Source organism: Lupinus angustifolius, chromosome LG14, assembly GCF_001865875.1.
Source record: "Lupinus angustifolius cultivar Tanjil chromosome LG14, LupAngTanjil_v1.0, whole genome shotgun sequence".
Classification (NCBI taxonomy): domain Eukaryota; kingdom Viridiplantae; phylum Streptophyta; class Magnoliopsida; order Fabales; family Fabaceae; genus Lupinus; species Lupinus angustifolius.
Window position 1 is genome coordinate 1,480,493 of NC_032022.1, and position 15,459 is coordinate 1,495,951.

A 15,459-nucleotide genomic window follows, 5' to 3' on the forward strand; every position below is an offset into this window, starting at 1 on the left:
TATTTGGCTACAAGAGTAATTCTTGAATATTTGCTCTGTTTAAACACTCTTTTTATTTTTATTTTTATAAAATGTGATTCTACAAATCAAACTATTCAATATAATATTTATCATGCATACCAAATTTTTGGAGTATATAATCTTATAGGTAATTTACTTATACTTCAAATAAATAATGCTAAAATAATAGATTTCTTTGTTACTCTTAATAAAAGTCGCTCCTATGGATCGAACCTTGGCCAATGGACCAACTCCTTTTTTTTTTGTAAAATTTGTAGATTTGATTTACTTGTAAGAACATTGAATTTAATGGTTGAATTAATAAAATTCAATATCTATAAGAAACTTGAATGAAGCCTTTTTTGGACCATAATAAAATTTTCCAAAGTCTTTCTAAGTATACACATAATCAAAACTCATAATATTACAATAAGAGTAGAGACAACCAGGAAAAATAAATTTGAGTGATATACATGTCTAATCTGTGGGGTTGAAAATTGAATATCATTTCTAATCTTCACTAGCATTGTCCCCATTTGTCTTATCCCTATCCCTTATTTCTCCATCACTCTCCAGCTGCATATCAGTAGAATTTTCCCTTACAGGACTTGATTGTCTCATTAATGGTTCATCATCATCAGATTCTGATAATGCTTGCCTCCGTCGTGCTATGGATGAGGAAGGTGCAGCCTTAAACAAGAATAAGACAAATATTTCAACCAGCAGAAATGTGATCAATGAAATTGAAGTTTCAGGGGTAGCTGAGCAAAGAGCAAATTGAACTATTGGAAAAACCAAGAAAAACATTTGAAGTTATAATGATAATGGGTCTATATGACAACTTCAAAACAAAAACAGCAAACATTATGGCATGTCCTTGTATTGTATGTCTACTAACTCCCTTGATGAGATATGTCTTAGTAGTAGACGTGGGCAAAAATATATTCGGACCAGAGGACGGTGTGTGGATAAAAAAGGGTGGCTTAGCGCACAAGGTTCTCATCTAATTGGGTCTAGGGAGGATATACGTATGCAGCCTTACCCTTGCAAGCAATGAAAATGTCTACAGGATTTGAACTCAGACCTCTAGCCACAAGGCAAGCAACTTCACACTTGCCCCGAGGCTCACCCTCTTTAAGGATAGTGTATGGATAACCAAAAAATTGTGAAAGTCATTAGTGGGGTTCCAATTAAACAATGAATTAGTATTTTACCATCTCATCTTCTGCATCAGAATCTTCAAGTCCAGCTGCTGCAAGAAGATCCTGTGCATTTTCCTCAGCATCATCGTTCATTTGGGGTTCTCTGTCATTTATGTCAGCATCTCCATCTGCGATTTCCTGTTCATCCACCATATAACCTTCTGTTTCTTCTGTGTCATAGTGTGATTTTGAGTGCTTATCCTTCTTTCTCTTCTTTCCACTTTTTCTTTTTCTCTTCTCACTAGTCCCGCCTTCTTCATCGTCTGACCTTTCCCTTTCCCTCCGTCTCGAGTGTGAACTGCTCTTCCATTGCTCCTAGAAATGTAAATAGAAGATTATAGTTTTCACAGCACATTATCCATATCAGCTACCATCTCTACTAACAAACTATATTCACAAAGGAACAACCTTTCATATACATCTCATTCCACTTGGATATAATTAAAAACAAAAATAACTATAAACAAAAGGCATGTAACTACAGGAACTATTAGCCTGCCCCTATTCTGCTTTCCTTTGTATTCTTATAACTTGTGATTATCCACCTTCCGAACCAAACCGCTTTTTCTTCAAAAATTACATTTTCAAAAAATATATATTTTACAGTAAGATAATACTATTGAATCTGCAAGATAAAAAACTCTTAATAAAGAAGCCTTCCTGTTGGCTTCAGTGAAACACATAACAACGGCAGAAGCCCAAAAGCATATTAGCTATAAGTAGATTTCTTCTCTTAAAAGAACTAGAAATCCTTACCATATTAGCTATAAGTAGATTTCTTCTCTTAAAAGAACAACTAGAAATCCTTACCCTGACACGCTTAAAATGCTCCTCCTGTTGTTGCACTCGCCTTAGCTCTTCCTCTTGCTTTCTCCTTTCTAGCTGTATCAGATTAAAATTTAAGGAAAGGAGTCGGTGAATAGAATACTTAAGTATGAAAACGAATGAATCAGTGTATATCAGTCACAATTCCCTCAAACCTTTCTGCCTGGAATTCCATCTAAATGAACAAGCATGCAGTACAGAGTAGATATTGAGAAATTAAGAACAGCACACCTGAAATTTTGAATCCTCTTCAGCCTTTCGCCGTTTTGCCTCAGCCAGTTCAACCTGACGAGCAAGTTCTTGTGTATGTCGTACTTGCTGCTCCTCATGCTCAGCTGCTTCAAGATGGACTTTAGCAGCCGAAAGTAAGTGGTTGCAATATCCAACATGAGTGTCAATTTTCTTCTCATCAAATCCATGAATATGTAGGTTGGAAGCAGCAGACAACTGACTAAATATACGAACAGCATTTTGCAACTCTGCAACAGTTGTTCTCACCTACGAATAAGAAACCAACGCCAGTTAGTAAGCCATGCATCAACCACATTCTGTTCTAGTGTGGTCCCCTATAAAAAATAAAAAACAATTAAGGGAATAGTTTGAATTACAAAGAAACTTAACAGGAATACCATCGACCAGAAAACAAGCCAATAACATAACAGAATTAGCTACCCATGCACAAAAGCTAGAGTTCGGAACTTTGGAGTGTGTGCATGTGTGTATATGTATAACTGTCATAATATATAAGCCATGAATCATGAATGTAAAGCTTCATAAGTTAATGTTCCCAGCAATTGCAGCAGTCATAACTAAAGGTGTTAATGAATTACATTAATAGAGGAATATCAATATGACCAGCTAACTTCAAAAAACTGACAAGCTACCAAAGAATAGGGACATAATAAAGTTAAATTTGAGAACCCAAATCTTATTTAACTTTATTAATCTGCTCAGAATCTAATTTCTTGACTGAAAATTCAGAACCCTTCGCTTCCATCATTGAACGATCATAAACTAAACTCCATATTGGGTCCGTTATTCCTTCACATAGTTTCACTTGTCAACTCATTCCTTAACTTCCCAAACCCTAGCCATGTCCAATCAAAATCCAAGTGCATACATCTTGTAAGCTAGGATCCCGGCACCAACGCCCCCCCCCCTGCCTTCTCATTTCATTATTGATTGGAGAATCATGTAGTCCATCAACTACCTCGCCGCAAGGTAGGTCACGATTCATGGTTTTATACATTCTTAAGGTTTGGTATTAACATAAACTGAAGCGGAACAAAATTTATCCATTCTTAATGTAAGTATTTGCAAAGTAAAGACAGCTCATATTGAATTTGGCTGTTGCCATTAACTTAGTATATAACACTGGAGTGATCTTGGACTACAAAGGTTGAAGAACTATGCACCGAGAAGCAAGGAAATCCAGTTCTGTGGTAAAACGAATGCATCAAGTTTTCTATTCTGATGTAATAGCCAATTATAGAGTTCCTGGGTTTTTTATAACTGAAAATAATGAGTTCCTGGGTTTTTCTTATTTTGAAAAGAAAAGTTGAATGATTATGTAGTTTCCAGTCTTCTTGGCTTCTTTCTGACCTTAAGTAAATTTATTTATAAGGCAATAATACAATTAAAATTAAACTTCGAGTAGTCCTCAACACAAATTATAATTGACATACTACAGCAAGATCAAGTTTCCCATTATCAAGAAAGATGTTCCTTATTAATACAATTTATTCACTTTAAAGCAATGTTATAAAATCCGAACCAGAGATTGGACATGCAAGACTCCGGGTAATGGTTTCATTGGTTCAACCAGCTAAATTTATGGTTAAATTGAAGTATAGAACCATGGTTGAAGTTTCGAATATTATTCAAACTGGACACATTACCGGTTCAAACAGCCAGTTTGGTCCGGTTTTCAAAACACCCTAAGGAATCATGCTATAGTTGAGGGCAAAATAAGACGGCTCCATATAACATAAATGCCTTAAATTTGCATCTATGACCAAACATTAAATAAAATTAGTAAGAAATATTAAAAGGATAAGGAAAAAACCTCATCTGCGGTCCTCTTTGCCTTTTGAAGTGTTGACGCTGAAAACTTTTGCATTGCAACCCCTGCATCAAACCTTAATGTATAGTTTGAGGGTGCCAAATGGATGGCTCTCAGTAGAGTTTTTATACAATCTTGCCACTGTTCAGCTTCATAATGGGTACGAGCTAAATATAGAAGTATTTGTGAGTCTGTGTTATGATAAAACTTCCGTAAGCAATTCTGGTACTGCATAATATGAAAAGCCATCAGCAAATAACTTCTATCTTAAATACTTGAGTAGGAACTTAAAAGCGAAACAAAGTAAAAATAGGAAATGCACTCACCATTTTCACAGCCAAAGAAAAACTCCCCTGGGCAAAATAAACATGCGCCAAATTTATCCAAACATCCGGCATCTGGACAAAAACACTGCCACTTGCAGCTTCTTGAACCTACAAAAAAGTAATAGAAGGATATAAGTCCAATAGATGAAAGTTTTGTGCTGCATATTCTACAGATAAGCTGACATATCACAGCAACCTGTGTGAAAATATCCTTCGAAACATCAAAATGGCCTTTTTCTGCTAAGACTACCCCAGCACCGTTGGCAGCATAAAGATTAGCAGAATGCTGAATCAGAACCTACAAACATATGAAAATAAAAAATAATCATATCAAGTAATATTAATTCATGGTAAGAAAATTATCTAAATTATACATTCAAGAAATACGTAAAACATAAACATATTGCTTCGGGAGACATCAATTACAACAGAAGTGTTAAATCAAGGTATGAAGGCATGCACACTCACAAGCAGATTATATCCTTTATTCTTTTTTCCATTTGTTCTGGTCAAGAACCAACTCTCCTCCTACAAACAGTTTTATACCTCTAACATGCCCCCTCATGCAAAATGGACAAATGCACAAGCTCACCTTACCTTTGTGCTGGAATTTAATTTTATTAACGAAAATTGAGACAGCAAGGATCAAACTACTGATTGTTTGTACTTAGATGCTTGAATACCATGTCAAGGACCAACTATCCTACAAGCTTAAGCTAATAGGTAGAGGCCAAATAATGATTTTATACAAAACAGATTCTATTTCTATACACATCAAGTGGATGGATACCAAGATCAGAGAAAATTTTGCAACCAAATCTCAGTCCACAGACCAAAAGCTGAGAAGTAACCACAGACATGCAGAAATAGCTCTGATAGACAGTACAAAAGATGAAAAGACATACTCTTGTATAAAGTTCCTTGGCCTTTTCCAAGTGAGTGGCTTCTAGTTTTGGATTTCTCTTCTCATTGCGAACTGCTGCGAAGTAGTTCCAGTTTCCCTATTCGTTTCACAATCATTGCATCAACAAATTATCATGGTAACACAATTATGATTTATGATGAGAACAGCTCAGAAATTATAGTTGGGATTGAGAACATGTAGAATAGCCACATGCACTTCTCATTCAAATCTACTGATAGCAGTAGGAAAAGAATTACGGGGATTTGGATACAAAAAGGTAAAGTGAACAATGCACTGAAGATAACACATACTAGAGAAAGAGTAGCATATGAGTCCTTCCCATCGGTTGCATCACTAGCTGCTCGGAGAGTTTCTTTCGCCTTCACCCAATCATCATTTTTTAACTCCAACTCGCCAAGCATAGATAGTGCATTTGGACACTTGTCATTCACCTTCAGGGCATCATTAACCTAAAGAAAGAAGCATCTAAATACTAATGTCATATGATTAATAAGGAAGACAAAGAACAAGGTCATAAAGATAATAGTAACCAGTTCAATGCTTAAGAGAATGTTGTTCCGAGCTTTTGCAATAGCGGCTAGCCTCAGATATGCATCAACATAATCTGGGTACTGCAGATAAAATAAATAAATAAATAAGCCACACATCCAGGTACAAAACACAAGCATTACTAGATAGAGTTTAAGCATAATCCAGCTCAATTTTTCAAAATAAAACATTTGGTAGATGACTAATTAAATTACACATGAGAATACCATCATGTATAGCAAGTAGCAACAGTACAGGCATTACCAGATTGGTTCAGAATGAGAGCAGGACAATAATAAGCATTATTCCAAAAAAAAATATTCAACTTCAACTCAGTAAGGAAACAAATGGAGAAGTCAACTGCGAATCTGATTGAAGGTAATAGAGACATATATGTATAAATTTAAATTTTGGTGATTGTATGACAAAAACATATAAAAAATAAGAAATTTTATAAGAAGAATGATATTTGAGACCTAAAATAAACCCATTTAAAAAAGTGACCATTATGCTTTATGCAGATTGATGATGAAAATGATAACAGCAGTGGCCATGGTAGTAAAATATGTTGGCAGGGATACAGCAATGCCAGCACAGATTATATAATTGTAACAAAGGTAGTGCGATGAAAGCAATTTAGTCAAGCCACTGGTTGTACTTGGGGAAATTGGCGTTGATTTCCAAATGGAGTATATATAGTACAATTATAGAACATCATAATAAAAGATGTTTACAATAAAACAGAATGACTAACAAGTTTCGTGTGTGCAGAAACAAGGCTTAGAGCATGATTAAAATAAATATATCAGTAACGCAAATCAAAGGTTCCCAGCCCTGAAAATGATATCAAGGTGTTTGTTCAAGAGCAAAAATAAAATTAAGTGGGAAATGCTTAAAGCATTCTATGTATTCCTAAATGACAATAAACAGCTTCATCACGCACACAACACTTAATATAAAATAACTTTTCAAACACTACAGGAGTAATAATAATAACAACAAAAACTACAATGTAATAATAATAATTGGTGCTCTGAACTCTGAAACTAGAAATATACCATAACCACCACTGTGGGGATAAAAACCATAATTGATTTACTTCACAGGAAAATGCCAAATATTAATTGGCTATTGATTGTGTAGCATTCAACAGTGAAAATGCTATGATAGCTTCAGGGAAATGTTAATTCAGCACACATTATTAAAAAGTTAAAAGGAAACAATCAACATGTGCACAGCATCATCATGTTGAAGACTTGAAGTTATACATTTAGCTAGTTTCCTCCCTAACCTGTCAGTGTTGCATAAATATGAATTGATACAAGTGATGTCAATCTCATACAAAGACGTACCTTGAACAAGATTAGGCGATACAAAATGCTTGCAGTTCCAGACTCATTTAATTGCTCAAGTAATCTGGCCAGGTTAAAGAGTACTGTGACTTTATCCCAAGGTACTTCCACATGGTGACCATTACTTTCAAGGTCATGAAATAACTGCATGTCCTTGAATTGAAGAGTAGAAGTAGCAGCATCAACAGAAGGCTTATTTTCCTTGTTAATAAAAGAAAGCCATATTCCATCACCTAGAGCCTCCTTAAAAGTCTGTTGAGCAAGCTGATAATAGAAGAAACCAGAGCTTAATTGTGATACATGTCCAGGGGAAGGGATCAAAACATGAGTAACGCTGTATTTTAGCAGTACAAACCTCAAACTCTCCCCTTTCAAACTGAATCACACCAATATTATTGAGTAATTCAATTGGTACTGCTTGACCTCCCTTCTTAAAAAGAGTACGAGCCTGTACCAGATTAAATAAAATTTAGATTATGACAAATATTCTGGAACTTCAATAATAAGTGCTACCTTAAATTTATAAGGATAGTACTTGTAAACGACAAAAAGAACAACATATGATAAGCTTGTAGCCCCTTACGGTTTTGAATGTATCTAGCGCAGCTCCTGTATCAGACAGGATTAGCAATTCTCCCAGTTCAAGAAATGCCTGCAACCCAGTGAAAATAACTATAAGATTAAACCAGATCTAGATAGAGAGCATCACTTAACTCAAAAACCTTCAGTTTTAAACACATGAAAGCAATCAACTTAGATTAAAATCATTAAAATTGAAGAGTAAGGTTAAGAAAAACATGTCAGGAAAAGGAAGCGTTCATGACAGTATCAATTAAACAAAGGCTTCACAAAAAACCAGAATAAAGATGTTTGCTGAGAAATAGTCATTTATAAATTTCTTCCCAGCTTCTCTATACTATTTTGAGAGATAAACAGATTTTTAACAGAGAGTACTATTCTCCATGTGCTTTTCTACTTGTGTAAGGATAAGTTGGTCTACCTCCATTTCTATTTCAAGTTTTCAGTGCAGGAATGAGGTGTTGCATTTATGTTTCTTATTGTAGACAAAGAACCCATTAAATAATAATAACAATACCAGAAGCTTTCACCTGAGCATCACGTGGATCAATTTTTGTAGCTTTCCTAATAAAGTCCTGGCCCTTGTCAGTCTGACCAAGGTGAACATAAATGTGCCCAAGTGCCTAGAAGAAAAGACACAATATCAATACAACAAAATGCAGGAAAGAAAATAAAATCAAGTGACAGAAGAAAAAGAAAAATAACATTCCAATTGCTCTGACAACTTGCTTCATATACAAACAAAAAATTTTGATCTAATCATTGATTTATTTTGCTTAGACATAGGTAATCTACTCTACCAAACCTGGGTATATTGATTACCCTCAACTTTGAAGATTTTTTTTATAATTTCAGTAAAAAGAAATTGAGAAAATTGCAAAGAAAAAACTACTGGTAAAGATATTTTAGATTTAGGAACAATTAACAACTCAACTAGCTAACAACGTTCGAAATATGGTTAATGAGCCACCAATTAGTCCCAACTGATGATACCATTTTATGCGTCATTGTAAAGATTTTTCATCCTTTTATGGAATCTATACCATTTCCTCCCAAGAAAAATGAGTGTCATATTTCCTTAACTAATATTTTCCAATGTTGTACCTTACAATCTTACATTACACCATACTCTTGAAGCTAAATGACTCTTTTTCTTTCCTACAAAAGCATTCACAACCTAAAAAAAATGATGTCAAAAAGGTGAATAATCAACATCCAATCAATAAGTACTCACTTTCAATGTCTCGCAATTATCCGGGTACAGCTCCAAAACCTTTTCAAAGTTTGAGAGTGCACTTCTAAAATCTCCCAACTTTAATTGCACTTGTCCTAAACCTGGAACCAACATTAAACAAATTAAATAGTGTATTAGGCAAGCAGTAGTAATGACCATATGAAAATACTGAGATATGGTATTGAACTATAAAAGCATAAATTCTAGCAAATCATAACTATCACATTTTCATATTATCACAACACAAAAGACCTAAACAAGCACAATACACATGATTATGTGTTTTAATTGCACAATAGATATCTGCTACTACTGTTTAAATAGGAGGGCTACAGAATCTCACTTCATCTCCTAACCACTAAGTAACAAAAATGTTTATAGCAATAGTTTCATAGCTAACAAAATTGTAATCATTTTCAGGCATATTACAAAGTACAGAAGAGATAAAAATATCTGTATCAAGCAACTGACCATAATATGGAAACACAAATTCATGGGGCTTGTTGACTTCCTTGACAGATGCCATGTAAAACACCCCAGCTTTGTCATAGTCCCCCTATGGTCAAGAGAAAAAAATTAGTGCCAGCAACAATAAAAGCTTGGAAGTTAGAAGTAACACTACCCAAAAAATATTGACTTTTGAACATCAAGTTTTACAATCACTGTTAAAAGATTAATAGTCAAGAAAAGAATTATAGAAAACAAACAAAAAATAAGTAATTGTTTCTTAATATTTGTTAAAACCTCATAGCGCTAAAAGCAACTTATTAACGTTAATAATTGAAGCAAATATGAGCGTACAATTTCAAATTCCATTGGAAATACAGATAAGCAAGAAAGAAATATAAATCAGTTAGACCAATGTGTTAGACAATAGCTGCCCGCAAGGGCAATTAACATTGTGTATGCAGATTATCATAATGTATCAATATCACAATGTTCTAATAAATTTTCATATGACATGTGGAAGGTGGATATTGATAAATATCTACCACACTAGATACAGAGAGACTGATTTTATGAAAGTCAATAGAAAAACATTGGCAGATAAGTAAGCGAAGCTAATACATGTTTTGCTATACAAACTATTAAGCAATAAGAGGTTGCTTTAGCAGCCATTACTTATACTTACCCTTCATGAAGTAAGACATTTGAAAATAAAATTTTCTACGTTTGATCTTCGGCATAAGATGCCCAACGATGCCATTTATTCTTCCATTTCTTTTGCCAATATTATTATTTTTAGGATGAGATTGAAACACTCGGCTTGTGAACGTATCTCTTCCAGCAAATGATTAATCAAAGTATCAAACTACAGACCAATTCTGATATGAGAAAATTTATAGATGCACAGACAAACCAGCATCACTTCATCTTTGAACACAAACAAAACTAATTACTCTCCTTCAACTTCTAACAGTTCAACCTACCATACAAACCCATTCAAATTTCAAAAGAATGTCAACAAGAAAAGCAAGAGAGAGCGAGATTTTTCTTCCAACCTTGCTGTGGTAAGAGCGTGCTAAATTATAATAAGAGTGAGACTTTGTTGGACCATGGTTGGTAACCGCTAATGCAGTTTCAGTCAGTTGCTCTACTAAAAAATGTTGACCAGTAAAGAAAAAGTGATTTGCAAGATAATTCAGAGCCATTGCACAGTATGGGTATATCTCAAATGCCCTCTGCATTTTAACCATTCCTGTCCTAATTCCAGCAGCTGAAAAATATTTTACAGTACCAGAATTAGTCCCCCAAATGAGAAACTGATATCATATCATTAGATAGATATACATAAATACATATGAAGTGCATAAGAACATGATAAAAGCATAAAAAGTGAACCTCCATTAGTCCGTAAGTCCATTATTGCAAGTGCAACAAGAGCCTCAACATTTTCTGGATCGAGCTGAAAAGAATAAAATCATGAAGCATACAGACATCAGCACCAGCAAAGTAACCCAACGGTTTGACCTACTAGCCAATAAAAAGTTTACTTGCCTGCAAAACACGCTCAAATGCCTGCTGAGCCTTTTCAAATTGACCTAATTTGTAGCGACATAGACCTATGCCAAGTCTCACAGGTGCCGGGCAATCTGGATACACTTGCAATGCCCTCTTTAGGTTGCAAACATAAAAGAAAACTGATATTAAGTTGTGTATATCAGAAGTGAGAAAGAGGTAGAGAGAGAAGAGAGAATGCAACTGAATAACAGAACTCATTACTTAAGTGTTGTAGTACAATGGGTAATGACTTATATTTATAGAAGCCTCTGTACATGACAGCTGTGATCAGCTGGAGTACCCTATACACACCTGCTACGGCCAGTATTAACTCAATACAGTACATGAATCCTAACTATGCTAGTAGTGTAACTGCCACGATTCAAATAATGTATCAGGCATGACGACAAGTTAGGTTGACATACCCTTTGTTAACTTCCACATGTTCTATAACAAAACTAACATAACTTAAATCGGAACAACCATCAAAATAATATATCCACCCATTTTGAACTTCTTATGATTTTTACAATCCATTGAAATTTCCTGCACTAGTCTTTTACACAACAAAAATCACAAGATTAATATCCAAACCACTTGAACTAATTTAGCACGCATGTCATCAAAATCATACATTCCAAGAATGGATGCACAGAAATCAAATCCTATAAAAGTTAAGTGAGGAGTGCACCACTGGTTTAATTTCATAGAGTTACCATTTGATTTCATTCCTCAACGCTGATACAGACATGTAAACGCATACAGATGTAGTATATAGATAAATGGATGCACACATATAAACTTCTAATTAAACATCACCTCTCAGTAGCAAAGAACAGGGCTATATTACCAACCTTATACAACTCAAGTGAATCAGAATATCGTCCACGGTTGAACTCAACACATGCCTGCAGATATGCAGTAAAGATATTACAAGAAATGATGCGAATATATGCCATAGCTAAGCAACATCTCAAACTATCTCCAGGTTTTAATGAATATTCCCAAAACAAACAGATACACAGGAGATGGAAACATGATAGTGTTTACATTATTATAATGCGAATGTGTGTAGACAAACCGGTACAACTTACTGTCCAATGAAAATTATTGGGAAGATTACCATACAGGACTATTGGACTATTGGAAAATATACTTCCAGAATATTCGGAGTTAATATTATTACATGTTTCACCGAGACTCTTTTTATGTGATTGATGAACTGGGTGAAGATTTTTTAGATTATGAAAGGAATGAAGGGTTTATGGTTTAGGATCATCAGTACATATATTTCCAGTTTTTACAATTTACACATTTTGACATAATGAAACAAGTGAAGATTTTTTTGTAAAACAATCATTGACAGAAAGAATATCACCCTGATGAAGTACAATTATGCCCTAACGAAGAGGATAACAAGTTCTCCTGCGAGAAAGTTTATAATAAAATAAAATAGGAAAACAAGTCATAGGAAATAAAAAAAACAAATTAGCTCAAAAGACCTTTATAGCCCCTTCATAGTAAGTGCAAAGAACATTCATCAATGTATCAACTCAAACTCGATTCCTCCGAAAGACAGTAAAAAGCAACTTCAAATTTGCCATGCTACTTCAACTTACGGTCCTAATAATCCGACAATTAGTTCTTTCTTTTTTGATGATCTTAGTTTTGCTCGTGATTTTTTTAGAGTGGCATCTGTGATGGATCTTTAGAGAGATTGGCATGCTTTACTACATATTTCTTGTTCTTAGCTTTTTGTTTCTCTTTATATTTTTTATTTTCAATTCTTTCAAGTTCTTGAGGATTTCCTATCCTCTTCCTTGTGTACTGTTCTCTTCTATATTAATGTGATATTCTTTTATCATCTATCGATAAAAAAAGGATGATGTTGTCTATCATCCAACTACTTGAAAAAGGAATAGCTACAGTACAAGTCATCTACCTACTTGAAGATAGTTAAAGAAAAATCAATGGCCACACTTTGAGCAATGAACCGATATTGCAACAAATAGTTTGACTTCAGTTTCTAATTTGCAAAGCTTGCACAGATGCCATTGGCACTTTATAGAGATTAAAGAAAGGAAGGAGAGAGGGCATTCTCTTGCTCTATTTGATTTTATTTCATCTCAAAGTAAGTAATTTACTCCTTATTGCAGATAAACCAGATGTATATGAACAAATTGAAACATGAATTCAATATTGAGTCTGTTCAGTCACTAGAACTTATCATTCAAATATTGTGAATGCAGCTTGTAAACATTTTGACAGCTGAGAAAATGAGGAGTTCTGAGATCACAAACAAGTAAACAAAACCCTGCATGTGTGTGCATAAACTTAATACAACTATTATACCTGGCCCAGAAGAGCAGGAACATTGTCACGATCTCCATCTAACACAATCTTAAATGCAGATGATGCCTGTTCTACTTCACCCTTTGCCAGCAAAAGCTGACCTGTAAGCATTAATTACGTTAATTTTTTTCTAAGCATCTGTGGTGCATGACACAGGAGTACAGGACAAACATGAGGTTAGTAATCTAGAAACCCATAATTTGTATGACAACATCAAGATCAACAAATGTAAGACAATCATAATGCCATCATGCACAAAAACAACAACATAATCCCAGAAATAATCTCAAACATCAAACATGCTTCAGAAGCTAGATACAGATGTTTCTCAATAGCCAACACGCCAAAAATACACATTCCCATATTATGAGATCAAACCCAATCAAATGAACTCTACGCAAAAACATCACAAAGTAAAAACTAAAATTTTAAAACAATATCTAAGTTAATTTGTCTCTGAAGGGAAATTTAGGCCAAATTGCTAGGACATTCATTGGAAACCTACAGCTATTGCTATAACCGAATCCAAGATAAACCTAACAAGTACTATGCTCCTCATTATGAAATCAGTGTTCACAATTTTGTTCCATGGAGACATATTACACAAAAATACAAGCATACAGATATTCACCTTTCCCAACCCAAGTGGAAGGCTCGTGCATGTCGATTCTTGATGCTTTATTGTAATATTGTGTGGCCAAAATGAAATGTTCCTCCTTTTCCCTTTGTTTCGTCTCTATTTTTCCAAGATAGCTATAGTATGCCCCAAGGGCATTTAAGATAGCAATCCTCTCATATCTAACATCAGCATAATATTCATCAATTTCTGCAAAATAGGGGGGAAACAACCAACGGCGTTAAATTATATTAAACTCGATAGCTGTTTTCACTTAATAACAAAGACCAAAAGATTAATTGGCCAAGCCCATCAGTTGCACGGCCAGTTTAATCAGTAGAAGTTAAAAGAACATGCACAGAAATTGATGAAGTATACCAGGGCTGGACCCTTCCTCCAATATCTGGCGAAATTGATCAACTTTTCCCTGCTTGAAGTACTCTCTCTGCATGATAACAAGAAAGCATAGATAATATTAGTACAGCTAAGAAGAAAGATTACCAGAGCCATGTAAACAAATAGTACTAGACAAGCTGCTGAAGAGACGTCCAGATTTAAGTACGTGTTTTGGTTATGATTAGAGGCTCATTTGTTTTGTTAGGCTTTTGCAAAAAAATAAAAAATAGTACAAACTATAAAAACAGTGAAATTCAGCTTTCTATAAGCTATATTTTTAGCTTCTAAAAACTTTTGCGAGAAGAGAAAAAGTAAAAAGTACTTTAATGATTGCTGTAAAACATAAATTAGCTTCTATATTGATCACAAAATTGAAAATTCTCTCATAAAGATTTAGATTATAAGCTACATTGATCACAAAATAAGCTATCGTCCAAGCACAACCTCATGATTTAAAATCACTTTTTAAAGCTTAAACAAACCTGCCCAAAATAATCACTTTCTTTACTTCAGTAGTCACAGAAAGAATACAAAATAAGCTAATAGGGAAAACATGAGTGTGGCATTTTCGTTACGTTGCCAAGCTGCATATGACAAAGAGTAACGCCAGAACAATAGAAATTAAAGAACAAGAACCACTAACCAAATCAAATTCAAATGAAAAAAACAATAACCAACCCTAACCAAATACAAAATTGGACTTTCTCCTAAAGCTGAATCACTAACAAATTAAGAACCAATCCTAATTATATTAAACAAAATTGAGTAAATAAGGAATTAATGACGAACCGCAATGATGAGCCAGAGATCGAGAGGGGCTTGTTCCGCTTTGAGAATGTCGAGAATATCGGAAGCATCCCTTGGAAGTTGATCGAGAGAAACCCTAACCTCTTCCTCAGAATTTTGAACTGGTATGTACACTGAAGCCATTGATTGAATGAAGAAGAAAAAACCCTAATTGGTTTGTTTATGTTCTAAGAGAGTGATGAATGATTATGAGAACAACGGAGAAGAATAATAACGTGCTCTTGCTATTTGAACTATGATAATGCTTATTGGAA

General features: G+C 34.4%; 1 protein-coding gene across 1 annotated transcript; it reads right to left on the reverse strand.

The window, feature by feature from the left end:
- On the reverse strand, positions 337 to 15,459 carry LOC109326841 (protein CTR9 homolog). The gene is made up of 24 exons (XM_019559706.1): positions 15,188 to 15,459; positions 14,381 to 14,447; positions 14,018 to 14,212; positions 13,387 to 13,487; positions 11,889 to 11,942; positions 11,032 to 11,148; positions 10,876 to 10,939; positions 10,536 to 10,750; positions 9,505 to 9,589; positions 9,034 to 9,134; positions 8,330 to 8,422; positions 7,804 to 7,872; positions 7,576 to 7,668; positions 7,221 to 7,484; positions 5,871 to 5,951; positions 5,631 to 5,789; positions 5,321 to 5,416; positions 4,612 to 4,713; positions 4,416 to 4,523; positions 4,093 to 4,317; positions 2,259 to 2,525; positions 2,013 to 2,084; positions 1,215 to 1,517; positions 337 to 690 (listed from the first exon to the last, which is right to left on the reverse strand). The coding sequence occupies exons 1-24, from the start codon at positions 15,326 to 15,328 to the stop codon at positions 511 to 513; spliced, it is 3,252 nt and encodes a 1,083-aa protein (XP_019415251.1). The 5' UTR covers positions 15,329 to 15,459; the 3' UTR covers positions 337 to 510.